The sequence below is a fragment of the Momordica charantia genome, assembly GCF_013281855.1.
Source record: "Momordica charantia cultivar OHB3-1 chromosome 4 unlocalized genomic scaffold, Mcharantia_2.0 BLBB01000004.1, whole genome shotgun sequence".
NCBI classification, from domain to species: Eukaryota; Viridiplantae; Streptophyta; class Magnoliopsida; order Cucurbitales; family Cucurbitaceae; genus Momordica; species Momordica charantia.
In genome coordinates, this window is record NW_028275162.1 from 25,748,237 (window position 1) to 25,774,735 (window position 26,499).

At 35.6% G+C, this 26,499-nt stretch overlaps 5 protein-coding genes and 1 long non-coding RNA gene across 10 annotated transcripts; 4 read left to right on the forward strand and 2 right to left on the reverse strand.

The window, feature by feature from the left end:
• Positions 1-1,434: 1,434 nt before the first annotated feature.
• Positions 1,435-5,764, reverse strand: LOC111006343 (uncharacterized). Its single transcript, XR_002600857.2, has 3 exons — positions 5,624-5,764; positions 4,510-4,625; positions 1,435-3,714 (listed from the first exon to the last, which is right to left on the reverse strand). It is a non-coding gene; the product is annotated as an uncharacterized LOC111006343 (long non-coding RNA).
• Positions 2,788-6,672, forward strand: LOC111006342 (protein IQ-DOMAIN 3). Of its 2 annotated transcripts, none has more exons than XM_022278220.2 (6): positions 2,788-2,929; positions 3,229-3,318; positions 3,423-3,734; positions 4,752-4,979; positions 5,513-5,632; positions 5,727-6,672. In XM_022278220.2, the coding sequence occupies exons 2-6, from the start codon at positions 3,244-3,246 to the stop codon at positions 6,450-6,452; spliced, it is 1,461 nt and encodes a 486-aa protein (XP_022133912.1). In that variant the 5' UTR covers positions 2,788-2,929; positions 3,229-3,243; the 3' UTR covers positions 6,453-6,672. The 2 variants fall into 2 exon arrangements, with proteins under 2 accessions (XP_022133912.1, XP_022133913.1); XM_022278221.2 differs by lacking the exon at positions 2,788-2,929 and adding an exon at positions 3,070-3,094.
• Positions 6,673-7,442: 770 nt separating this feature from the next.
• LOC111006546 (Pentatricopeptide repeat (PPR) superfamily protein) lies at positions 7,443-12,318 on the forward strand. 3 transcript variants are annotated; one of them, XM_022278549.2, is made up of 3 exons: positions 7,443-7,849; positions 8,465-8,598; positions 9,338-12,318. In XM_022278549.2, exon 3 carries the CDS (start codon positions 9,377-9,379, stop codon positions 11,351-11,353), a length of 1,977 nt encoding a protein of 658 aa, XP_022134241.1. In that variant the 5' UTR covers positions 7,443-7,849; positions 8,465-8,598; positions 9,338-9,376; the 3' UTR covers positions 11,354-12,318. The 3 variants fall into 3 exon arrangements, with proteins under 3 accessions (XP_022134241.1, XP_087978782.1, XP_022134240.1); XM_088122656.1 differs by having other exon boundaries at positions 8,468-8,598; XM_022278548.2 differs by lacking the exon at positions 8,465-8,598.
• A 1,193-nt stretch (positions 12,319-13,511) lies between these two features.
• Positions 13,512-15,758, forward strand: LOC111006395 (complex 1 protein, LYR family protein). Its single transcript, XM_022278326.2, has 3 exons — positions 13,512-13,732; positions 14,738-14,966; positions 15,315-15,758. The coding sequence occupies exons 2-3, from the start codon at positions 14,748-14,750 to the stop codon at positions 15,426-15,428; spliced, it is 333 nt and encodes a 110-aa protein (XP_022134018.1). The 5' UTR covers positions 13,512-13,732; positions 14,738-14,747; the 3' UTR covers positions 15,429-15,758.
• Positions 15,759-16,072: 314 nt separating this feature from the next.
• On the reverse strand, positions 16,073-19,752 carry LOC111006396 (uncharacterized). 2 transcript variants are annotated; one of them, XM_088123410.1, is made up of 10 exons: positions 19,596-19,752; positions 18,520-18,663; positions 18,231-18,422; positions 17,936-18,160; positions 17,749-17,780; positions 17,582-17,674; positions 17,283-17,433; positions 16,655-17,184; positions 16,349-16,550; positions 16,073-16,276 (listed from the first exon to the last, which is right to left on the reverse strand). In XM_088123410.1, exons 1-10 carry the CDS (start codon positions 19,663-19,665, stop codon positions 16,128-16,130), a joined length of 1,788 nt encoding a protein of 595 aa, XP_087979536.1. In that variant the 5' UTR covers positions 19,666-19,752; the 3' UTR covers positions 16,073-16,127. The 2 variants fall into 2 exon arrangements, with proteins under 2 accessions (XP_087979536.1, XP_022134019.1); XM_022278327.2 differs by having other exon boundaries at positions 16,073-16,550.
• A 3,561-nt stretch (positions 19,753-23,313) lies between these two features.
• On the forward strand, positions 23,314-25,491 carry LOC111006470 (uncharacterized). Its single transcript, XM_022278430.2, has 2 exons — positions 23,314-24,196; positions 25,130-25,491. The coding sequence occupies exons 1-2, from the start codon at positions 23,415-23,417 to the stop codon at positions 25,416-25,418; spliced, it is 1,071 nt and encodes a 356-aa protein (XP_022134122.1). The 5' UTR covers positions 23,314-23,414; the 3' UTR covers positions 25,419-25,491.
• Positions 25,492-26,499: the final 1,008 nt, after the last annotated feature.

Below are 26,499 nucleotides of genomic sequence, written 5' to 3' on the forward strand. Positions count from 1 at the left end.
CTAATCCATAAAAAAATAAAAAAGTAAAAAGGGTTGCTTTTATTTTATATATTAGAGTTGTAACTTTGAATGAAATAAAAGGTTTTAAATGTCGATATCGATAGAAATATCGATGTCTAAATTTCATGAAAATATCATAGATGTTTTTGTAAAAAATAGAGAAATTAAAAAATCATAAAAAATATTTAAATTAACCCATAAACATTTAAACATTTTTCTATTTATAAATAAGTTAAAATGATTAATATTAATATTATATATATATTAATGATATTTTTCCTATTTTGTTGATTTTTTTGTACTATAACAGAAATATCAATTCATATCTCATGTCGATGTCGAATTCATGAATATATGGATGTGCCGACAGAAATATCACGTGTCAACAGATATTTAATACCATGTATGAAAACAAACTTGTAAAATAAGGGAATGTCTTAAAGATATTAAATTAATTGAAGATGGGGTCGGTTGTCTTTCGTGCCAAACTGTTGCAATGAATGCGTCTTATCTTGTTTGATAAGTCTACATGTCACGCTGTGGGAGGGGGATGGAGAAATTTGAGTGTGACAACTAGATACAATTGAATGTCCTTGGTTTAATTTTCAACTTTAAAATGTGAATATAAAGTGTAAAAATATGGATTTCATAATTAAGCTTTCGAACACAAACACACGTATTTACTTACGTGTGCTTATTTTGTTGATATTTCATAATTACGTGTGCTTCAAGTTGAATCAAGTATTTACTTGAGGATTCTTCTGATATTTAAATACTCTTATCTCGTTTGCTTGTAAAGATAACCTAAGCGTGCATTTGTTAATTATTACAAGTTACACAAATTTAAAAATCATGTTGAAATATTTGTTTTCTGAATTTATCTATGGTTATTCTAATCACGTGAAGTAACCCTTCAAATTATCTTCACAAACTCTAAACTATAAATGTTTTGATAGTTTTTTTTTGTAAACATGTAGGTATAGAAATGTAAATCTTCGAATTTTGATCGACGATATATATTTTCAATTGAATTATACTCAAACCGACATAAATATTTGATAGTATTGAACTTGTTAATAAACACTATTTCATGTGCGGACTCTTTCTTTTAAACGTAACTTCACAAATGTAGACAAAAATTTCAAGACTGTCACTAATATAATAACTAGTCAGGTAAGGTTCAATATTTTTACATATTCTATTTTTACCCTTTTGTGTGTTATTTATTGAAAAAAAAATGCAATTTTGGGTTAGATGGAACTAGAGGAAAAGGAAAATACAAATTTTTTATTTTTTATTTTAAGTTTGGTAGAACTAGTGGAAGTCAAGCGACTGTGAATGACAAGTTGCAATTTGTTTATAATTTATTTATTTTTATTTTTATTATGTTTTAGTACATTTATTATTATTATTATTTTTAAGTACGCTAGGGGGTGAGGTATTATAAATAATTGAATATTGATGTGAAATAATATCCAAAAATATATATAAAATACATTCGATGGATGTGAAATAAAGACTACACTTCTAGAGGAGAGTTGTAACGGAAACGCCGCCGTGTAATCAATGCGATCACTTTCGAGCTGTGATATAACCTGCAGCCATTTATCTAAAAAAACAGTACGATTTTTGGAATGCAACAATACAATAAATTGTCTCTGAATTTTTTTTTAAAAAAAACCATAGACTAAATATGAAAACATAGCAATGTTATTAAAAAAAAGATTAAAAGAAATATAGAAGTCAATAAAACAACATAATAACATAAAATATATAAATATATATTTTCTTTCATCAAAATTATTTAAATAAATTAATGTACTCACTACTGATAAACAATATTATGCAATTAAGTATATTTATATACTACATTTGCATATGAAATAAACTTCAATGATATATAACCATTAAAGATATAGACGTATGAAATTCCAAACTTACACCTTCTAAAAAACAAGCAGAAGCTAAGTTGAAAATCGAGAAATAGTCAATTAAAAAAAAATCCAGTCTAAATGTTTGTTTTGGCACTAAAAAATAAAATATATTTTTTTATTGGCTAGAGACCATACTATATAAAGAAGTATAAAAGATAGGAATAGCAATTAAGCATCTTAATTATTTATCAAGTAACAAGTTAGATAAGGACCATGGCTTAAAAAAAAGATTAGATAAGGACAATAAGTAGAGTAGTAGATAACAACCATAGTATCATCATTTTTAACTGAATATAGCTTAACAGTAATTAGATAGATTTAAGTTCGGAAGTTCTCAATTTGTTTTACTAAAAAAACAAAATTATTGTTTTACTTTTCTCTTTCTCTCAATAAAGATATCAAATAATGACCTCTGTATCCCCTCCCATTTTACCCTTTTTCTGTGCGCGACGGCCAATAATTTAATATCAAAGTAACAAAACTTTTTGGTAGTTTCGGAAACCGATAACGAAAGGCAACGTGGCGACTCATGATTGGTCAGATCATGAATCAAAACTACTCTACTTGGTGTACACGTTAAGACCACATCATGATCTCCCCTCTTGATTTTTAACAAACTTCCATCTCCTTTCAACCTTTCACTTCCCCCGTTTTTTTCCCCAAGTTTCACCGGACTACGACGGCGACCACGGCGGCGACAGCGACTTGGTTTTGTCTTTTTGTTTGCTTGCCATTGCCTTGCCGCTGATGCTGTTAGAATAATAATAAGAATCACAGAGCCCACTGGGTCTACTTTTCTTTTCCCAACGCCCTCCACTCTCCCCTCTGTCCTTTCTTCTTTTACCCATTTGTTCCCCAATTCTTTTCTTATTTTTTGTTTTTGCCCCTCTCTCTCTCACTCCCTCCCAAGATCTGGCCCCTCCCTCTCTCATGGAGGCTGCTGCGTGAGCTGCCTATCAATTTCTCTAGGATCTAAGAGAGACAAAGCTGCTGAGGTTGGTATTAGAATGGTGGATTGCTCATACCTGTCCATTTTCGTACTTCTTCTTCTTCTCCGTCTCTTTCTGGGTTTTGCCTCTAAATTTCCTGTTTCCTATGGAATCGTTTCATGGGTTGTTCTTGCAGTTTCGCCACTTTCTTGGCAGTTTTCTGTAGACAATGTTGGTATTAGATGGTGGTCAATTGGATGTTTTGGGAGCTCTTTGTTTTAGATCTGTCTTCTAAGACCTTGGATTTTGAGCTGTTTGATGCATTGTTTGAGTTCTGATCTGTTTCTTATTGTTTTCACATTCAGATGATTGGTTAGGAAATGGGGAAGAGGGGTGGCTGGTTTTCTGCTGTGAAGAAAGCATTTGCTCCTGAATCTAAGGAAAAGAAAGATCAGGTTGGGTTGGGTTCTAATTTCTATAAATTTTGTTTTTTTTCTCTCTGTTTTGTTTTTCTAGATCCTGAACTGAGAGTTTTTTATAAATTGATTTTCGTTACAAGAAATCCAACAAAACAAAGAAAAGATGGTTCGGAAAGCCAAAGAAATTGGAGATAGTGGCATCTGCGGAGCCAGCTCCACTGGATGTGTCTGTTCTACCTATTGAAGAGGTGAAACTAACAGAAGCAGAGAATGAACAGAGCAAGCATGCTTACTCTGTCGCTATTGCCACTGCCGTTGCTGCTGAGGCTGCTGTCGCAGCAGCTCAGGCTGCAGCCGAGGTTGTTCGGCTCACCACCATCCCTCGTTACTCCGGAAAATCAAAGGAGGAAATTGCAGCCATCAAGATCCAGACTGCATTCCGTGGCTATATGGTTAGTGATTTCTTTCACTATTGCAAGAATTGATGACATTTCTTTTATAAGATTGATGACACCATTTTGAAAGCTAGAGCTGTTAAAAAACTATTCACTACTTTTAAGACGGTTTCACCACTCTTGGATCAAATTCTTTTTGAAGTGACCATTAACAAGAGAATTTCTTTCCGTTTGAAGTACAATTTAAACTCCTACGGTCTAGTTCTTACGGTGTTAAAAGTCTAATGATTGTCCTGTGATTTGGTCACATCTCCCAAGATATCTCTTTGGAAGTGTCAAAAAGATTTAATGAGCTTTCAGTATAACTGTATAAGGTACGTGTAAAAGGTGTACTGAGTTGATTATAAGAGTTTTAATTGGGTACGTAATCCAAACAAAAAAAAAAAGAGCTTTAATTGGGTAAAAAATAAAGGAAATCAAGTGTGGTTTTGGGTAGGATAAGAAAATGGGTTCTGCAAAAAAAGAGTGGATTTTTTAGATTAGAGTTAAAAATGTGAAACAAGACCCACTTTTTTTCACATCCCACTTCATTTCTACTTGAAAATCTACCAATTTTCTCTATTTTCTACCCTGTATACGATCTAATACAGTTGGGTAGCTCGTCATCTTCTCTGTTACATCCAGAGACAACGTATCGTTCTAGGAGATTAATCAAATTTAGGATCTATATTAAAAGTTCTAAAATCATGAAGGACCAACTTGAAACCAAGTTTAAGCTACTAAAACAAACAATCTGTTCATAACTATTCAACAAAATTACAAGTCAAATTACCTGCTTGCCACTGACTTGAATACTTTTCCTAAGAAAGAGCGTGCCTTTTCGCATCAACTACGTGCCAAACATACACACCTAACTTCAATGCAGCTTTGAATGTGCCATTTAATAACCTACAGAGTGTTCAAAAACAGTAATTAAAAGTGATGACTTTTCTTCTGTGTAGTGACCAGTTAGGGATTTAGGAAATTAAATAGGGTACTAAGGATTCATTTTGAAATGGGTATTTTTTGGCTCAGGCAAGGAGGGCCCTGAGGGCATTAAGAGGGTTGGTGAGGCTGAAGTCATTAATTCAAGGCCAATCTGTTAAAAGACAAGCAACTACCACATTAAGATGCATGCAGACTCTAGCTCGTGTGCAGTCACAGATTCGTGCAAGAAGAATTAGAATGTCAGAAGAGAACCAGGCTCTTCAGAGGCAGCTCCAACACAAACATGAAAGAGAGCTTGAGAGATTAACTGCTTCTGTAAGTGTTCATTCTCTTCTGCAAATTCTGTGCGTCAGATTGTCCTCAATGAGCCTTTCTTTTTTAGTGATCCTGAGTGTTTGAGTTAGTTTTTGTACAACTTTGACCTTACCCGAGTAATAAAGGCATAGCTGACCTTGCGATATTTTATATTAGGAAACTTTAGGATATTAAATATTCTGAGTGGGTAGCAATGTAGTTGTTCCTCTTTCTAGTGCTACTTTGTAATGGGATTTTTTTTAATCCTTGAAGTGTTATAGTTGACTATTGAACATTTCAATCAATTTTATGATACAATGGCTTGACTCTTAACATATTTAGAATGAGTTATGAGAATACTGCAGTCTCTTTTATGAGTGTTTTTAAAATGTTTATTGTGAGGAAGTTTCTTAAGGTGTAAAAGTTACAGGAATGTGGCTTGCATAGATTGGAAAGAAAAAATGTGAAAGCCAATTAGATATATGTTATTTGCATGTGTTTCTAATCCTAGTTCGAAAAATGAATGAGGAATTAAGTTTTGATGTTTCAATTAGGCAAACAATGAATGGGATGATAGTACCAAATCAAAGGAGCAAGTTGAAGCCAGATTAGTGAACAGGCAAGAAGCAGCAACAAGAAGAGAAAGGGCGTTGGCGTATGCTTACACTCATCAGGTTCGGTTGAATTCATTTCCATTTCCCGCTGATTTGATTATTATCTCCCTACCCAGATCACTGATTCTCATTTTCATGGCCGTTTTTCCAACAGAATTCATGGAAGAATTCTTCGAAGTCTGCAAACCCTACGTTCATGGACCCGAACAATCCCCACTGGGGCTGGAGTTGGTTGGAGCGATGGATGGCCGCTCGTCCATGGGAGGCCAGAAGCACCGTCGATTACCACGATCGTGCCTCCGTCAAGAGCGCGATCAGCCATGCAACCTCAATAGGAGACATCGCTAAAGCTTACGCCCGTCGCGATCTCAACCTCGACATCAAGCCTTTTCCGAGGACGCCTACGAGCCAGAAAACCAGCCGACCGCCGAGTCGCCAATCGCCGGCGACTCCAAGGAAGGCGCAATCGTCGCTATCTGCAGGGAGGAAACTGAAGCCGGCGAGTCCGAGAGGAATCGGCTGGGGCGGAGACGAAGACTCCAGAAGCGGATTGAGTGTCAAATCGGAGCGTTACCGGCGACACAGCATCGCGGGATCATCGGCGAGGGACGACGAAAGCTTCACGAGTTCGCCGTCGGTTCCAAGCTACATGGCATCGACAGAAGCAGCTAGGGCCAGGTCCCGGTTGTCGAGTCCGATGGGAACGGAGAAGACAGCGGTGACGCCGGAGAAGGGATCGGCGGGTGGAGCAAAGAAGCGACTCTCCTACCCGGCCTCACCGGCGACGGCGACGGCGCGGAGGCACTCCGGTCCGCCGAAAATAGACGCTAGCCCGATTAAGAAAGTTGAAGGGAAAGATTATACCGGAGAGAGCAGATAGTTAAGATGGATTTGGTAGTGATTTTGATCGTCGTTTTAAGTTTTTTATTAGCTTCGAGTTTTGTTGAAGGCAGGAAAATGGCGAATAAAAGTGGATGGTAAAATCTTACTGTTCTTGTAAATGGAATTGGACTTTGTTTGGCTGCCAACTTCTTTTTCTTTTCTTTTCTTTTTTTGTTTTTAAGATCTGTGAAGTATATATAATTCGTCAGGTTCTTTTATTCTGAAGTGTTTTTTTTTTTCCTTTTTTCTTGTTTGAAAAATATTTTTGGAGAATAGAAGGTTGAAACCTAAATTATGGATGTCATTACTTAGGACTCTTGCAGCTCATTAGTATAGAATAGTTAGTATAAATTTGTGATCAGTGCAAGGTTCGAACTTGGAACCTCAAGTAAATTAAATGGTAGGTCAAGGTATTTGCCACTACTCCATTCCCAAGGGACATGTGTTCATCTTTGTGTGTTGTTTTTTATTTCCTCTTTCTTTTCTTTGGCAACCTTTGTCGGTGGCGTCATTTTGATTGATGCCATTGTCGTTTTGGAATTTCTTCTCTGTTGTTATTTAGTACAGAATTTAGACATGTGAAATATTGAACCTCCAACCTCGATAATAAGAATATATGTCTATTACTTATGTTAACTTGAAATCTCTTATCTTCTTCCCCCTTTTCTTACCAACATCGCTCTTGACGTGGAATAAGAGAAGAGCTCCCCTCCCTCTCATTCTAGGTCCAGAAGAAGGAAGAAATTGAGGCAAATATATTGTCCCTTTAATTTTATAGTATCACAATAATAATAATAATAATAATTATTATTATTATTCTTTTTTTTTTAAGTTCTAATTTTTGTTTAATTATAAAATAAACTGAAATAATCTATAATTAAAATTTCGAAATTTGAAAAGGATTTTTTAGTTAGACCTTAAATCCAAAGTTTTGGAAAAAGTACTTTTTAAATTAAATTAACAAAATTAATTAGAATTTACATTTTGAAAAGAAAAATTGTTTTCTCTAACCCATCCATGACATCATCCCTCTTCCTCCTCAGACACCCCAGCTTCCTTCCTTTCACTCTATTTCCCTCTCAGCCGCCACTCTCCCCCTTCTCCGGCGGCTCACCTACGCACTGAACCACCGAGCACGCAAACTCAGCATCTCCGGCGACGCGTGCGGCGTGGCGACGACCCGCAGCGACTCACGGCGGCGCCGAGATCCGCGTCGGTCCGAGAACGCGTGACGACCAGACCTCCGGCGAATCAAGTTCGCAGCACCGGCAGCTTGCCGCAGCGGTCTATCCCTTCTGAAGACTTTTGGCAGTGACCCGCATTCCAACGGAGCCATATCTGTGATACCCACTCCCTTCAACGCTAATACAGCCTAAACCCAAGCTGTTTCAGTAGGTAACAGCTCGTTTAGACCCCTCTCGTTTCAATTTAAGTGTTTCGAATTGGATTCTAATTCCAAAATGTTCTCTCTGTTGTTTAGGTACCTGTTAGGAGTAGTAAGTAGTTCTGACTTGAGGATGCTTGTATGATTTTGTATGAATGGTATGAATGGTATGAATTGTTTGTTGTTGTTGTTGTTGTTTTTTTTATAATTTTTTTCATATGTTTTAATTATCCCTCTTGATATATATATATATATATATATATATATATATATTGGATATTGTTTCTTATTAATTCTTCATGGATCAGGTTAATGGTTTAGAGGATTCTGATGTGCTATGTAGCGTTGATGGATGTGTTATTGCTGGTTATGGCTGATTATGATTGCTTAAATATGTTGAATGATGTTTGATGATTATAGGGCAAAGCATGATGTATGGGTATTATGCTTGTATGGCAAAAGCATGCCAATAATGTTGAGAAATTTGGTAGATTGGAAATGTATGCTTGATGTTTGATTGAGTAAACATATTGGTTGGCTATGTTTATTGTACAACATGCTGGTGTTGTTGTGATTTAGTATGTTGGCATGAACCCGTTTAAAGCATATATGTTTTGTGTATGTAGTAGGCTAGATCGATGCGATGAGTCTAACCGGAAGGCAATTATTGGTGCTGTGGGTGAAAATGGTCAAGGCTAATATGTTGTGAAGTCATCAAGGCCTTGGATAAAAATGGTCAATTATCAATATGACTCGAAAAGTAAGTCTTGAAGGAATAGGAGAGAGTTTGAAAGAGTTGGAATCTAGTAGAATTGGTGATGTGAGGTTGGACGTGACATATAGGATGCATATGTTTAGAGTTTATTTTAAAGTATTTTGCATGTTGTTGTTGACAAACATGTTATTGTGAATATTGTGTTGTAGCATGTTGTTTGCACGCGACCCTCAAATGGGGTTACTTACTAAGTATTCACAAATATTTAATATTTGGGATATTTAGCCTCAGGTCAATATGTTAGGTTACAGCTCTTCATAAACCTAAGTTTGAACCCCTCTTCTGCAATGTATTGTATGAAAATTTTAATTTTCGGTCATTTATATTCCAAACTTTTAATATTCGTAGCCAGAAAAGAAAACATTTGGTTTATGACATAGTGTAAGTATGAAGTACAAAGTTCAAAACTTCCTTTGTAGAAAGTGTGATTACGAGTAGCTAGATTTCTCTGGGCAACAACAACCTTAACTATAAGGTATATATCAATGTACTGGTTGGTTTGTGATCTTGTTGGATACATAATGTAATCATATATATGAGAATAACTAAGGTACTTGAAATATGTGTCTCTGTGTTCATGTCGTGTAGACTTTCAATGACATCATTGTATTTGATTGGTGATCGCCACTTAATTTAATTTGCCGTTGGTGCAGCTATGGATTGACTTCAAGTTTACAGTAATACCTCCATGTTCATTATATTTAATATTGTTTTGTTCTTACAGGTAATTGGCAACAAATGGGACACTTATGAGTGACTTTAAATGCCAAGCTGCCCTTTTCAATGGACAGTTCGAGAAAGAAATATGAGAATGTCGATGAATGTCCCACTAAAAAGTGCTCTTGTTCATATTGTATGTCGTGGGTTCATGCTTCAAGCCGTCTCTCTACTATCATCTTCAACCCCTAATGGTCTTACTACCACTGTACTTAACTGCAAAAGCCCCCAAAAGGCACTTGAGTTATTCTATGCTGCACCCCAAAAGAATACTCAGCTTTACTCGGCTATGATCCATGTTTTAGTTGGATTCAAGTTATTTTCTCTAGCCAGATGTCTGCTAAGAAACCTCTTAGAAAACCTCCTCCTAAAGTCTCGCCAGCCCCACCATGTATGTCAATTGGCATTCAATGCGCTGAGACGCTTAAAAACCTCAAAATTTACTCCAAATGTGTTTGGAGAGTTAATTATTGTCTTAACTAAGATGGGTCATGTAGACGAAGCTTTGTGGGTGTACCGCAAGGTTGGGGCGTCGCTCGCAATTCAGGCTTGTAATGCTCTTTTAGATGGCTTGGTTAAAACCAGCAGGTTTGAATTGTTGTGGAGGATTTTTGGAGAAATGGTTTCTAATGGACTGTCTCCTAATGTCATAACTTATGGTACTCTGATTGATGGTTGCTGTCGCCAGGGAGATCTTTTAAGGGCACGTGAGATTTTTTATGAAATGAGAGTGAAAGGGATCGAGCCAACCGTTGTTGTCTACACCGTTCTTATTCGTGGTCTCTGCTCAGAAAGCAAAATGGAGGAAGCGGAGAGTATGCTCAGAACGATGATGGAATCTGGGGTGCTTCCAAATGTGTACACTTACAACACTTTGATGGATGGATACTGCAAGTTGGGCAATGTAAAACAGGCTCTTAGATTGTATCATGTTATGCGGGGTGAAGGTCTAGTGCCAGACATTGTTACATTTGGCATATTAGTTGATGGACTCTGCAAATTTGGTGAAGTCAAGACTGCGCGGAATTTTCTTGTGAATATGGTAAAGTTTAGTGTTACTCCAAGCATAACTGTATATAATTGTTTGATCGATGGTTACTGCGAGGCAGGGGATATTTCTGAAGCAATGGCTTTGCTTTTGGAGCTGGAAAGATTTAAAATTTTGCCGGATGTCTTTACTTACAGTATACTTGTTAGAGGTCTCTGTTCTGTGGGTAGAATTGAAGAAGCAGATGACTTACTTCAGCAAATGAATAAAGAGGGAATCCCTGCTAACTCTGTTACATATAATTCACTAATTAATGGATACTGCAAAGATGGCAACATGAAGAAGGCGTTGGAAATTTGCTCCCGAATGATCGAAAATGGTATCAAACCGAACGTGATCACCTTCTCAATGCTGATTGATGGTTATTGCAAGGTATGGAACATAGTAGCTGCTACGGGCATATACTCGGAAATGGTTATCAAAGGCCTTTCTCCTGATGTAGTTGCTTATACAGCTATTATAGATGGGCACTGCAAACATGGTAGCATGAAAGAGGCTCTTAAACTCTACAAAGATATGCTGGATAATGGCCTTACCCCAAATCGTTTCACTATCAGTTGCTTATTAGATGGACTTTGTAAAGATGGCAGAATCTCAGATGCACTCAAACTTTTCACAAAGAAGGCCGGATTTGGGACTGCCAGGTTCGCAGTTGATGAGGTTGGAAGCGGGTTTTATTTAACTAATCACGTGGTGTATACGGCTTTAATTCATGGATTGTGCGAGGATGGACAATTTTTCAAGGCATCTAAGTTGTTTTCAGACATGAGATGTTACAGTTTGCAGCCAGACGAAGTGATTTATGTAGTCATGTTACAAGGGTACTTCCAAGTTAAACACATCCTCTACGCGATGATGCTACATGCCGATATGTTAAAACTTGGCATTATGGCGAATGCAGCCATCTCCTCAATATTGTCCAAGGGATATCAGGAGAGCGGATCCCTAAAATCAGCTCTGAATTTTAGGATATGAAATTGCTCCCGTGCGATCAAGTACTTGTTGTTTTGCTGGTAGGCCACTTAAGTTAGGGTGAGCAAAAAGTAAATAAAAACGGAGACCAGGCCTGGAATTTCAAACAAGAAAACGTACTAGCGGGAGGGAGATTCTCCAGCTCCACTCCTCTCTTTCGGCTTCATTCGTTGATGTGCCATGCTTCGGTTGATTATTTTGCTTTCTCTTCCTGCACTATTGCTTGCTATCTTTGTTTAGTGAGCAGTGCGCTGTCCTTATTTTATAAAAACAACCATACTTTACTTTTTGGAAGACTTTTCCTCCCGTGGAAATCGGGTTGTGAGGTTTCGGTCCGATGCAACTTCTTGACAAAGAGTAATGTATCATGCACCAGCAGCCACGTAGGTCCCGTTGAACTCTTCCTTTTTATCCGCTTGCTCGTTTAGATGAGCAGGAGAAGCCGTTCCTGGATTGATTTTACTCAGATGAGGACGCATACGACACAAGAATTTGGGGCATCATCTCATCACCTGAGCAAGCCCTATGGGAAGTTTCCATTCTCCCTATTGGAGAGATGAAACTAGCAGACGCTCTGCTGCCATAGCCACTGTCATCGCTGCAGCTGAGGTGGTTCCCGGGTCACAACGGTTCCATTCTACTCCAAGAAATCAAAGGAGGAAGTAGCAGCCATCATAATTTCAGACTGCATTCCATGGTGTTATGTGGTAGGTGATCTCTTTCACTGTATTGCAAGAATTTCTGAGATAGTTTTAAAGCTGGGAGTTCAAATCTGTTCACTACACAAGTTTTCACACCCACAAACACACTGCTTATTTACCATTGCCTTCACTTTTTTCTTGAGAAAGAGCAAACTGCTTATTTGTTAATCAATTCGCAGCTAACTCCAATTGCATACTTCTATTGTACCCATTTTAATGGCTTAAAGAGGGTTGAAAACAGTAATTTATAGTCATTCTTTATGCTGAGATCACCTCCATGAACATTAAACTAATATTGCACAGTCCTATTACTGCATACAGGGCGGAGAAAATAAAGTTTGCTTGAGTCCTATATTAGGGAAATTATATAAAATACTTAGCATTTAAAATTTTTTCTATTTTGTCCATTTAAATTTTCAAAATTAAAAGGTTATCGGTCTGACGGGCGTAGTCATTTGATCATTAGTTAACTAACGAAAAGAATGATCCAACAAGAGTATTTGTTTTTATAATATTTTTGGTGATTAGACTCTGGGTTGCATTTCTTTTTTTTTTTTTTTCTCTTCTTTTTCCTTTTATTTTTTATTTTTTTCTTCAACAAACTTCACTGGCACTGTTGTGGGTGAAGATTTTGGGGCGCTAGTAGGGACAGTGGTGCCACCGATGCTTGCTGGAGCTGAAGAATAAGAAGGCGACTCATATAGTTCAATCTCCAAAAGAAATAATATAATGTTAATATAATTTTCAAATTCAACCATTTCAATGATCAAGTATGTATCCGTTGGACAACTAATTAATTAAGTAATTTTATGGATAATTTAGTACTATTTTTCAAATCTCATGAAATAAAAGAATTAATGGATCTACTCTCGACGCTAAAAAATGAAAAATAGTTAAGAAAATGAATGTCAGATACAAATTATCTTTGACTTCAACCTTAATTGCAATCGTTAAAATCACTTTCTTTTATATTGATAATGTTTGATAAATTAAAAAAATTGATTTTAAGAAAACTTAAGATTACTTTAAGTAAAGTTTTAAATGTTGATGTCGATAAAAATGTTGAAGTCTCAATTACATGGAAATGTCAATGTCAATGGATATTTTTAAAAAAATTATATAAATAAAAATAAAAATTTGAAAAAATATATTTAAATTAACCAATAATCGTTTCACCATTTTTAAATGTTAAAAATGATTAATATTAATATTACGAAAATGTTTGATTTATCCTCCATGTGGAACTCATGATACACCAACACTTTGACCATTATTTAATACCTTGTTTTCAATGTATCACATGGATTTTCAACTTTCTTTTTCTAAAATCACTCATTTTACTAGGGGTAAGAAGCCAAACCGAACTGCCAAATCAAATGATTCGATTTGGGTCGGTTCGGTTCGATTTCCTAAAACCGGTTTAAAAGTTACTCTACTTTTCATTTATGATATGATATTGCGCCGTCTCCTCTCTTCTCTCTCAGCAAACCCACCGGCCACCACCGTCTTCTCTCTCCCAACAATCCCACCGGCGGCGCGACTCCGACAGTAGCACGGGACGGAACTCCTTTTGGCGGTACGCGAAGTATCACAGCGATTGAAGAAGAAATCTCAATTTCTTCCCTCTCTCGCAGAAATCCCAACGGAATCCCCTCTCTTTGTGGCGAATCCGTAAAACAAGGTAAAATTAGAAATAGATTATTATAAAATCATGCCAAATCCGATTTGCTTTTTTCAGCCAAAACAAGATTTCAAATCCGATTTATATTTCTTTGAATACGAATTTGCCATTTTTCTTGAATCTCTCTGTAAATGAACAAATGGAATTAGAGCTCATTATGAACAGCTCTCAAGGACCTCGTTTCCCTAATTTGCTTGCAGCTGCGCGCCATTTCTGATCCCCGGCCTCTTTTGTTTGTTGATTATAGCTTTCCGCTTCTCTTCATCAAGTTTCTCCTTCGCTCGGGCTTATCCTTCTTCTTTTTTGGGTCTGATTTTTCCATTCTTGAATCTAGGGATTTCCTTGGCAGCTCAATTTCACTCTTTTATCATTTTAGGGGGCTTTCATGCTATTTTGCTTTGCCGTATTAGTAATAGTAAATAATTGGATTTTGAATGTTGGGCTACATCCTGCATTCCTCTTCATATATTTCTCTAGGTTACACCGCACCAATGTTCTTCTATGCAAACTACTAGTAGAATCTGAGTTCTTCTATGAATTCATACCCTAATTGATAAAGAAATCTACCCCATTTCATTTTTACAATAGAGAGAGCTAGAAAGGGGGGATAGGGGTAGATTTCATGTCCAAAGCTGTTGGAAGTTATTCTACTGATTCTCAGCATACATACCCTAATTGATTTAATCTTGCTGGTTGCTGCAAGGATGTTAAAAGGGAAGATTTATGGCAGTGATAAAAGATGTTACGAACTCGTTTATTATTTGATATCTTACATTACTTATAGATTTGAGAGGCGTAGAAAATTATCTTTCTCATGTTGTCCTTTGAACCTTCCACACTCAAAACGAAATGTAAGAAAGAAAGTTAAAATAGCAGGGGGCATAGTTCCTTCAAATTCATCTACTAAGCTTTGGTACCATTAACATTGCAACTTCTATACATATTCTCTTGCATAATGGAATCAAAGAGTTTTTGAGTGACAAAAAGAGGATTAAACTTCTTCAGAGTTGTGGAAATGAGTTCAGAAGCCCTGCAGGTAGCTCGGGTCTACCGGGAGCTTCTCAAAGCTGTGAAGAACCATATTGGAAAGGAAGAGAGCAAGAAGCATTTTGTGGACTATGTGGCCCAAAAGTTCAGGGAGAGAAGCGGGCTTTCCGAACCCCATTCTCTACAACAGAAAATTAAGCTTGCGCACGATTACGCATTGCTACTTAACAGTGTGCACCATCAAAAGGTATGTTTTACACTCACTACTCTCCTTGCAGTCACTTTCTTTTTGTAGATTAATATTTGTTTGGTTCTGTCATTTTATAATTTTCTCTCACAGTGTAGATTAATATTTGTTGTTCAATGAGGATCTGATCTGACAAATGAAGAACTTGTTAGGCCTTCTTTCATTGAATTTTTCCTTTTTTCTAAGATGGTAGAGGGCTATTTGTAAGATGGATGAATATTATTGATTCTGTTTCATTTCATTAGGTGGTGTATCAATTACTAACTAGTTGCTGGATCTGTGCTCCTAACTTTTGTTTCTCTTTGTCGCTTGCGCTCATTATTAATTGTAATTTTCGTTGGCATGCAGGATTTGCTGTTCTCTTACAACATTGCTATTGATAGATCAGAGGAAATGAAGAGAATATTAGGCAAGTCTGCGGCAAGCGTGGGGCTTAGACTTCCTGAAGCTTATCAACCCTGAATCCTGATGCCTTGTGGTGGTTTAAATTTGTGATAGCTCTTTGTGATCTCTTTCAATTGTTTGTTTTTCCCCCTAAGAAAAGGTGAATAAGCACTTTGATTAGCTGCTAGCTTCCCCAAATTAAATGAAAGAAACAAAGGGCAGATCAGAAGGTTTTATATATTATGTGATTTCTCCTCTTATTTGGACTCTCGAAAGTGAATTTGGCAGCAATCTAGTTTGTGATAATGTGAAAGTGTGCTGTTAGATTATTATTGTTAAGTACAACAACAATAAGGGTGAATCCACGACTTTTTTATTAGAAATAATATGCTTTAATTAGTTGAGTTATGTTCAGATTAAAGTAGAATGTTGTTGAATTCTCCCTCCAAAATTCACAACTCATGTACTATGTTCGGATATTATTGTTTACTGCTTTCTATGCGTAATTCGACTCGAGCATGGATACCTCATATCCCCATTGAACTTCATATTCATGTCCTCAATCGTAACATGTAGATTACCTATATATAATTTGGTTTTTGTTATCCTCAAAATTATAATTTGTAATTTAATTAATTTAGCCACTACTTTTACGCTACATCAAATTTTCATCTGGTATATTTTCTATATAAATCTAGTAAACAAACAGCTTCCACGGATAATGAAAATGAAAGAAAAATTATTTTAGAGATTCAAATAAAAAACTCTTATGATTTGTCAATGTTTCTGTCTGTTTAAATCAATCGAGTTTACCTGTTTAGCTAAGCGCTCGATTTTATGATCCACGAAACTGTTCTCATTTTCTTTGTTGCCATCATGAGATGTTTGGTGCAAGTCTAATTCAGAGTACTGCGACATGATTTTCTCTGCTTTCAAAGATTGGTTATTGCAACATTGGAGGATCCTGTTATATGACTTTGGTGTTGGACTTCTGTTACCTTTCATGGCCGAGGTAGTCACCGGTGCTCCTCCATTTTTACGAGGATCAAGCTTTCGAGACCCGGTACCGAGTTTTGTTTCCGGAGATTGAAGCTTAGTACCTCGAGTACGATGTGCAGGTGCAGCAGCACCCTTGGCGTCCGCGATAGCACTTGTTTCTGCCAACCCTCCTTTCATGGTGGCTAACTCCATCATTTTTTCCTGTTCATAGAAATAGATTCAATGTCAACCAAACAAATGTATTTGCAGCAAATAGGTTCAAATAAAGGTAAAAATGAAGGAGATATATAGAATGGAGCCCCAACCGTGTCAAAGAAACCGAGCTTCGGTGATGGCATTCGTAGGCCTGAAGGTTTCACTTCTCTTGATTCTTCACATGCTTGATTCTCCAAACGAGAACTTTGAAGACTGGAATATGGACTAGGCTTGGATCTATTAGATCTTTGAGCTGCAGAAGTTGAAGATGATTCTGAAGGCCATTCGTCAACTGAGCTCGAAGGCGATCCATACCATGAGGACGATGCTGGTGTGGACTGGCAAGAACTGTCCACTTCCACTTTCCTTGCCCTTGTCTTCATCGATGGAGTCGTTGAAACCGGACTGGCTGCGAGTGCACTCGAACTGATGGAGTTTACTTTCCTTCTCAAACTTGGAGGAGATTTTCCAATGGTAATCTCAGATGGAGGACGGGGGTAGCCATTGGATGTTATACAAGATACTGACTTATTTGTTGAAGCGGAACAGTGTGACAAAGATGATCTAAGTGACTGAGTGGAACCATGGATGGAAGAGAACGAGTCCCTTAAACATGGTTTCTTTGACTTCCCCAAACATTCTGCGGTAACAAAAAAACATCACAAGTACATCATGAATTCCATCTCAGTGAAGATAGCAAAGCTTTTTATGAGCTACATTGTTCGAGCTGATGCATACCGGATGCCGCGATCCCGGACCTGCTTCCCAGTTTTACATGATTTTTACCCAAAACTTTTACTCTTGAACCGCAGTTGGTCTGCTCTGAGGCCTTGGATGGTTTGAGGGAAAAAGATGAATGATGCTCCCTACTTTCAGCCGTATGTTTCAGCTGTAGAGATGGCACTCGTCGGTTTAATCATACACAGAAGAAATGGGCAGAGCTAAAATCCAAAAGATTTTCTAATTTTGTTTTTGATGAGTGTGTTATGATGATGATCTACCAATCAGTTAAATCGAACCTATCAAGTATGACATACCTGTATTTTTGGGGCGTTTGGCATATCTCTAGTAATCTTCTTTGATCCATGCTTGTTAATACTTTGCCTCCTGCAAGTTGGCATGGCCTTCATCTGAAATACAAGTGCAAAATATTATTTGGGAGAATTAAGATGGACTGATAATTACGATGGAGGCAAGAAATTACCATAGTTCGAGAACCATCCTGTTCGGCTGAAGCTGTAATGAAGGAAAAACAAAACCAGATTTATAATTTAAACAACTTTATCTCACATTTTTATTAATAACTAAGAAATGCTACGCTCATGGAAGTAACGAGGACAACTTCAAGAAAAACAAAAATTTACTTAGTAACTGCATGATGGATTCCAAACCTGGTCTTCCCAGTTCAAATCTTGAAGTAATTGGTTTGGGGATAGATTGTCTGATGTCTTCAAAAAGATCCATCTCAAGTCTAGTTAACGAGGAACCTTCGTTTTCTAAGGTACTGTTCGACTCCATAGACCTCCAAACTTCATCCTCCATTACGGGAAGTAGATGGCTTTCAGATTTCTTCAAACCGTTGTTAACAATGGCCAATTCCAAAGGGTTCAAAACTCCTGGAGAGTATTTGACCGAAAACATTAGCCATCATTTATATTAAAGACAGAAAAGATTAACTCGTTATACCTTCACTAGTGAAGAAGCCATTATCCCAAGCTAAGCTCTTACGGAAATTGAAGTTTTCAGATTTGATATTAGTGTCTGGTTCGAATGATTGTGAAGACAATAAGAGATACTCTTCGCTCCCCAGAATGTTTACCACATGATCGAAATTCCTTGAATTCAAGGCCGTTAACAGTTCCTCCGGTTCCAGTACTCCTGTCGATATATGAAGTCAAAATGAACTATAGGTTTGCACAGAGAATGTAAACTGAAAGTAAATTTAACAAGTGCCTATGAGTCTATAAAGCCATACCGGGGCTTGTAAAAAAGGCGCTATCCCAGGCAAGACTCAGGCGCAAGTTGTATTTGGAATCCAGTAACGCCTGTTCCTTGGAAATGGAATCTTCATTTTCGCGCCCATTAAGAACATCAACTTTCCTTCGGATATTTGAGCTTGCTGTCCAGTATGAAAAAATTCCCAAAGATGCATGATCAGTGAAAGTGGCAAAAAAAGTGGATAAGGATCAATTACAGGACAAAGATTGGTTTTAATTTATGGTGAAACCTTAAACTACAGAAGATAAGCTTTACTCGGCTATCATTTAACCCACCATCACAGAATAATTCCTCTCAGGCAAAGGAAAACAACCACAGAAAACAATCATACCCCGACGTAACGAAGCTCAACGATGAAACAATTGCACAAAAAGGAAATTAACAGGGAAGGAAGATTGAGGAGCTTGTAAGCCACATCACAATCAATGAAAAATAAATTCAAGATTCAAGTATCTGTGTCATCCGAGTACGATATACAATAACCAAAGTTCTATAACGATTAGGACGCAAGTGAAAATGAAATTCCAGACGGTCTATACGAAAATCCGAGTTTCTATGTATTCGTCGTTCTTAAGAGAAATTCCAAACAAACATCCATCTGACTTCTGTGATAACGAAACTCGACACTGAAACGATCGCACACAAAAGAAATGTTCATGGAAGCAAGATTTATGATCTTGTAAGTCGCATAATAAATTCATAATCAATGAAAAATCAGTTCAAGATTCAAGTTTTTGTGTCATCCAATTACGATGCATAATAATCAAAATTCAGTAACAATTAGGACACAAGAACAAGAGAAGATGGAATTCCAGAGGATATCTACAGAAACTAAGTATCAATACATATTCACCGCAACTTTTAAGAGAAAAAAAAAAGAAAACAAAAAGCAGAGTCAGAGAATCCACTATTCATCAAAGTGAAATAATATTATAATGAAATCACTGTTGAATTGAAAGTTAAGACGCAGCGATGATAATCAAAAATGCGAAAGATGAGGAAAAATAAAGAAATCAAAGTAGAAAGCTGCAAACAGAACAGTAAACAAAGTACCTGATAATTGAGATTCTTGGAAACCGTTCTCAGACGACATAACGACGGATCTGAGCTTTTCATTCATCATGATTCATCTTTTGGCGAGGAATCCCGAGAGAGATTGAAGGAGGAAGAGAATATTTTTTAAAATTTGGAGACGCAAATGACGAAAGTTATGAATTGATTAGAACACTAATCCCTGTTTGAATAGCGAAACGGCTGCAGTTACGCAGAGGCGGGAGCGGGACACTTGAATATTTTGAATTATAATAGCGTTAAATTACAGGTTTGATCTCTAAATTATTATAATTGTATTTAATAAATCTTTAAATTAAAAAAATATATATCTAATTATGTGTTAAATAAACTTGTAATTATGTGTTAAATAAATAAAAGTGTATAATAGATCGGAACTTTTTCAAAATTAAAAGTTATAAAAAGAGATTAGATAGGGTCAAAAGTTCAAAATCTATCAGTTACATTTAAAGTTTGGGATAAAAATATAATTTAACCTGTAATTTATTATAAATTAGAGTGAATTTAATTTCATGCTTAAACTTTCAAATATTACATTAAAAAATACACACAGTTTTTAATAGGTAAAATTATAAATCATAATTGGAGGTATATGTCAATTGTCGCTGAGTTATGTTTGTTTTGGATTTTAATCTTTAAGTTAATAAATTACATTTAAACGAGTTTAAGTTGTGCATCATATGTCAAAAAATTATAATTTTATTTGATTTTTTTTAACAAATATGACCTTATATAGATAGAGATATTTAACTTTCAATAATATATCCTAATATTTTAAAGTTAAACATTGCACAAGAAGAAAAAATTAATCTTAAAATAGAAAGATGCGTTCGACTAAAGTACACAGAAGATTAAATGGCATGTTTTAGTCTCTAAACTTATAGTTGCATCTAATTAATTTTATTTTTCGAGTATAACGAATGTGAAAGTAAAGACGTAAACTACAAAGAAAAAGAGAAAAGAAAAAAAGATGGAGATTTAAATTTTTAATCTAAAAAATGAATAGACTTGGAGTGTGTTTGGGAGTAATTTTGATAAGGTCAAAATTAATTACTTTTGTCATTATAAAAATGACTTTCTTATGGATGATCACGTAAATTAAAAATTAATTTTAGAAAAGTTTAAAATCACTTTAAATTGATTTAAAATCGAGAAATACATTATATTTAAATTTATTTTTTTTCAAAATCACTTATTTTACCGTGGTTCCAAATTTCCTTAATTATTGAGTTATGAGTCATACTCATACTACTGCATCTACTTTGAAATATTTCTAATATGTGTTTCAAATTTTTTAGCATATTTTAAAAAGTTTCAAATAAAAAATAATATTTTAAAATAATAAATAGTCAAACTGATGAGCACCATCCAAATTATGGCAATGAACTGTTACTACCCTAATATGCTAATTAATAATTACAAATATGGAAATGCATTTAATGTAAAGAAATCTGGGCATTTAATATTGAGCCATCTCTTCTAAGTTTGTAACTGAAATTTTTCTTTTAAATCTTTTATTTTCAAATTATTCAAAATTTTACCCGCTACTGACGTCTGACCTAATAATATAACTTAACGGTTATTGGTTAAAGCATCTTTACCATAGTTCCTTCTGGCATGATCAACATGTTTACTCTCATTTTGTACTATAATTAAAAAAGGAAAAAAATAAAGTAAGAAAAAGATTAAAAAAAATCCATAGTTTATTTTATTGATGTATCTTTCAAATGTTACTTTCTTTTATTACATCTTTCAAAATATTAGATTACTTGTAACTTTACAACGATATATTATTTTTTCTCTCGAACAATTATTATTATTTATTTATTGTTATTTTAAAATAAGGGAACGATTTTATTAAGAAAGGCATGCCACGCGGGGAGGAGATTTGTATCTTAATAACGCTTTGAAGCCAAAAGGGAAAATTAATAAGGCAGATGTTAGAAAGAGCGTTCTAAAGTCCATTTATTTTCTAAAAGATCAGCTACCGTACTTGTACATGATTGATCTCTCAAGGAACATGCATCAAGGATGAAGAAATGAAAGCAAGAGATTGATGATCAAAGTTGTGTATCTAAGAATGTTCATCGCTAATCGATTTTGGTCTTTTTGTTAAGGAGACTTTTCGGAACAGTTACTAATTTATCAAGGATGAAGAAATGAAAGCAAGAGATTGATGATCAAAGTTGTGTATCTAAGAATGTTCATCACTAATCGATTTTGGTCTTTTTGTTAAGAAGACTTTTCGGAACAGTTACTAATTTAAAAAATAACTATTGACTTTAACATAGAAGGGGAGATTTTCTTTTAGTTCAAGTCAGAGAGCATCTTACTCAAGTAAGAGGTCATCATTGTATGTAAACCGATAAATGTTTTTGATATGAAAACCGACTACCATTATTAAGTAAGAGGTCAAGGTCAACGAGTGTAAATACTCGGTATAGTTAATTGATTGTTGTCTTTTTCACGTTAATATCCTTAAACGCTAACTATCATATTCAATTAAAATTTTCACTTTATCAATTTAGAAAGTAAACTACTTGGTTTTGATATACAAGGAAAGATTAAGATTGCGGCTATAAAACCGTTACTAATATCTCTTGATCACAACTATTTAAGAAGAGATGAACAAGTCGTAAATGCTCGATACTAAAGATTGTCTGTTTCACATTACTATCCCTTTATAATAAATTAAACGTATTCAATTAAACTTTCACTTTACCCATTTAGAAAGTATCGATTTGTTTCGACAACAAATTATGATTGCCTCAAATAGTAATATTATTCATTCAATATATTGATTTTGTTAATTAAGAATATATTCTCAACCAAACAATCGAATGCTTGTATCTCTACTCTACGTATCGATAGTCAAAATAAGAAAGGTATTGGGTGAATACTTCTCGCTGTAAATTAAAATTATGACTGTATGGTAACTCATCTTTTAATTTTCTTTTAATTTCCTTTTTACTTAAAAAAAAGCTCGATTTTAACCAATTCTTTTCTTTTTCATACCAACTAATATTTGCTAATAACTACTTTTCGAACTTGCAACTTTTTATTAGTTAAAAAAAGGCAAATAATAATGATTAATCTATATAAAAAAAAGACTAATTCACTTTGTATTTCATTTTTTATGACAGAAATTCATTTTGTATTTTAATTTTGCCCAAATCATCTTTTGAATTGAAAAACAAAATTTGAGCTTTCCCGCCTAAATATTAGAAGACATTCAATTACAAATCTCTATAATCCCAGTATATTACAAATTTGACAATCATTTGATCTCTATAATTTTGAAATTTATATTTAAGATTTGAATTATGAAATTTAAATTTTACTATTTATTGTTTTACAATATATTTTCAAAAAAATTAAAACTTTACAAGATTTAATCATTCAAACGAAGATTTCTACTTGTTTAATTAAAAAATAATAATAAATAGAAAATAATTTTCTTCTCATGGCTCGATTTTCACCCACTCTAATAACACTCTAGTCTCGTATATCCAATAGTGTAAAATCGTCAGCCACATTATTCCAAAACACATAAAACACATAAAGTTTACTCGCCAAAACACCGAACCCAGGTAGCATGCGGCAAGTTTTCCAAATCCCAGTTTGGAAACATGTTAATGGAGTTTTGGCTTCCCTGTGAGGCGTCTATTCATTCAAATCCAAGCTTTTCATCAATGGCGTCCCTTCACTCTTCCTTAAATACCCTTCTTTCAAACCCCACTCTTTCACAAACCCTCTCTTCCAAACCCTAATCCCAAAAAATTCATTCAACACTCCGAAAAAATGGCTTCCCCGTCCCCGTCTCCGTCTTCGTCCTCGTTCTCGTCCTCCGAGTTTTACACCGTAACTCAGGAGGAATTCATCACGTTCCACACCATCGACCGGACCCTGTTCTCTCGGATGGTGTACACACTTGGGCGCGATTCCGACGAGTCGGTTCGCGTCATGGGGCTCTGGCTTTGGCTCGAGCAGAACGGCGAAGAGTTCAATTTGGTCCACAAAATGCTGTCGTTACCTGACGCGCTCGTCGACGCTCTGTCGGACGAGGCCGTCATGTCGTTGGCGTGCATAGAAAACGACAAATTCCCCTTCGAACCGGAGTCGTCGCCGTCGGTCGACATTCCGCTCATTCAGCACGTTTCGAAAACCCCGGTTTCCCTCCGGTTCTTCCACGAGAACCGCCTCAGAATCCTACGTGGCGTCTCCAAGATCATCAACGATATTTGCCTCCGCGCCTTTCACGACATTCTCCAGAATCTCGAGACCCAGCGCGTGCTCCCACGCGCCCCGTTGTACTTCGGCGCGGCGCCGGCGGCGGGTCAGTTCGTTGTGCCGAGCTTTGGGTTTGTGGGTCCGTCGGCGGCGATTAGGAGCGTGGGCGGGGAGCACCGGCGCGTGATCTTGAACGGCGAAGTGAGTGACGTGTTCAGGCGCTTACAGCTGAAGAGTGGGAAGGAAGGAGAAAAAGAAGAGGAATCGGTTCCGGCGGAGGAGAGGACAATTTTTCTTACGTTCTCCAAAGGATACCCAATCTCAGAAGACGAAGTTAGAGACTATTTTGCCAGGTTTTCGCTTTCCAATGTCTCTATATTCCTCTGCATGTCCAAAATTTTGTCATTTTTTTTTAGATTCCTGTGCCCTAGCTACTTAAATAACTATTAATTATCAACCCAAATATTTAAGTCCATTCATAGATTTTCAAACACACAAAACAAGTACACCCACGATTATCTGGTATCGTACCTTTTAGCCTTTTATCATGATTTCACTCATAAAATGTGGTAAAAAATTAAAGAAAAAACTTCCGCTCCTAAATATTTAGAAACAAAAGTTCTTTCTAAATGGATCAATCCAGATCATATAGATAAGTGAATAAATTATATAAAATAAAAAAAAAAATCTACTGGACCATGCATGAATCCTGGAGGAACTCCTAAATCTTCAAAAGAAAAGTTTTGTCCGAAAATTAATTTGTAATGGAGTTTGTAAATAGTGTTTTGTTGGTAAGGAATTAACTAATTGAAACCCTTAGGTTTCAATAGAAATTTACTATGTGTCTTTTGCTCATGATCAAATTTAATTTTTTACTGCATATTATATATAAAATGGTAGTGTATTTTGATGGTTTTGTTAAGTGAAATCATAGTACCAAATAATTTTCTCTATGCTTTACATAATCTCTCAAAGGTAAATTCCTTATGATCATGCACCCAACTCGATTATTGATAGAGTAAATAGATAATCTCTCTTCTAATTTAAAATCGTGGTGTAATATGTATCCCCTCATGTTCCGGTATTGAAATAAGTGAAATAATTACAAAAAATAGATTTGTGTTAAACCATGAAATCTTATTAGATATGGAGAATATGAGATACAATGTCAAAGATGAATAAATTATCAATCAACTCTTAAACTTAGACAGATAGATTTGATAAATTTTAGTTTAAAGATTTGATGTGTTGTGTGTTAATTAATGGTGTGTTTGGTTTTGGAGCAGAAGATATGGGAATTTCATAGAGAGCATTCACATGCAAGAGGTGCAGCCGCCGGAGCAGCCGCTGTACGCGCGGCTCGTGGTGAAGACCGAGCCATCAATAGACATCGTGCTCGAGTCCAGAACCAAGGCAAAGTTTTCCATCAACGGCAAGCACGTCTGGGCTCGAAAATATGTCCGCAAAAACAGCAACTCACGGTCGTCGCCGCTCCGGCCATCTCCGCCGCCGTCTCCGCCGCTCGATGGGATTAGGCCTTTCAACTTCCCGCCGCAGACGCCGCCCGCACCTTAAAAGTCTCCGGCCATCTGATCATACGTGGCGTTTGTGCGTTGGACGAATGAATTATATATATATATATATATATATATATATATATATGTATGTATGCTATCAAACCATAATGCAGGTTTTAGAATCTGTTTTTTTTTTTAATTATTATTATAGTTTTTACTTTTTATATTTAAGGAATAAATTAAAAATTGTGTTTTAATTTCGGTGCCACTGCCCACTGCCAACCTCAGTTCAGTGATGTTTATAGTGAGGCTGTTGGTTGGGCAAAGCAAATAATGTCTAAAATTTTATTTACAAATTTTCTCTATAATTTGCTCTTTTAAATTTGAGAACTTAAAAATAGAATATATATATATATATATATATATATATATATAAAGTGTTGTCCCTCCCTTTCAAAATATGTGCTTGGGCAAATCACGAGTTACATATTAATGTAAAAGAAAAACATATATGTATATATACTTTTTTTATTTGTTTGCTATTGCATGTTTCAACGTTCTTATTTCCATGATAGTGTTATGGCGACTAAATTGCATAAGTTGACTGATTAAGACATTACTACTTTTCTAAAATTTAGAGATTCTAATCTTCCTCTTTTCTGTTAAACTAGAAAAGGATTATCATTGTTCTTTTTAATCGGTTCTTACCATTTTTTGACGAATACAAAAGAAAGGGAGAAACATAGATATTTTTTCAGATCCATATAAATTTTGGGGTAGGGATAGGAAGTGAAATTTATGTAAAAACTCAAATTACAATAATTAAAATAATAACTTAAAAGTAGTCAATTAGAAATGTGACCCATTTAAAATTTTCTCTTCTTTTTTCGAGAACAACAAGTCATTCTCATGGAAGAGAGTTTCAATGCATATTGATTCATCCCCGACTGAATGGGAAATGCTTGCTTGAGATTGAAACTCAAGATCTTTTGGTAAAAAATAAGTAAATTTTTTTTCGAGTTCAAGAAAGGTGTGGTGATTGATTCAATTTTTTTTATTTAATGAAAAATAATTAATACACTTGAATTGACATTTAAAATTATATAAGTTAGACAAATTTGCTATATTTGTTATAAGAA

Coding starts and splice junctions, on each gene's coding strand:
- LOC111006395 (XM_022278326.2), top strand. CDS start 14,748: ATGAGTTCAGAAGCCCTGCAGGTAGCTCGGGTCTACCGGGAGCTTCTC. Junction 14,967..15,314: donor ACAGTGTGCACCATCAAAAG/GTATGTTTTACA, acceptor GTTGGCATGCAG/GATTTGCTGTTCTCTTACAA.
- LOC111006470 (XM_022278430.2), top strand. CDS start 23,415: ATGGCTTCCCCGTCCCCGTCTCCGTCTTCGTCCTCGTTCTCGTCCTCC. Junction 24,197..25,129: donor GTTAGAGACTATTTTGCCAG/GTTTTCGCTTTC, acceptor GTTTTGGAGCAG/AAGATATGGGAATTTCATAG.
- LOC111006342 (XM_022278220.2), top strand. CDS start 3,244: ATGGGGAAGAGGGGTGGCTGGTTTTCTGCTGTGAAGAAAGCATTTGCT. Junction 3,319..3,422: donor CTAAGGAAAAGAAAGATCAG/GTTGGGTTGGGT, acceptor TTTCGTTACAAG/AAATCCAACAAAACAAAGAA. Junction 4,980..5,512: donor TTGAGAGATTAACTGCTTCT/GTAAGTGTTCAT, acceptor TGTTTCAATTAG/GCAAACAATGAATGGGATGA.
- LOC111006546 (XM_022278549.2), top strand. CDS start 9,377: ATGCCAAGCTGCCCTTTTCAATGGACAGTTCGAGAAAGAAATATGAGA.
- LOC111006396 (XM_022278327.2), bottom strand. CDS start 19,665: ATGATGAATGAAAAGCTCAGATCCGTCGTTATGTCGTCTGAGAACGGT. Junction 18,664..19,595: donor CCAAGAATCTCAATTATCAG/GTACTTTGTTTA, acceptor CATACTGGACAG/CAAGCTCAAATATCCGAAGG. Junction 17,675..17,748: donor AGGATGGTTCTCGAACTATG/GTAATTTCTTGC, acceptor CTTGTATTTCAG/ATGAAGGCCATGCCAACTTG.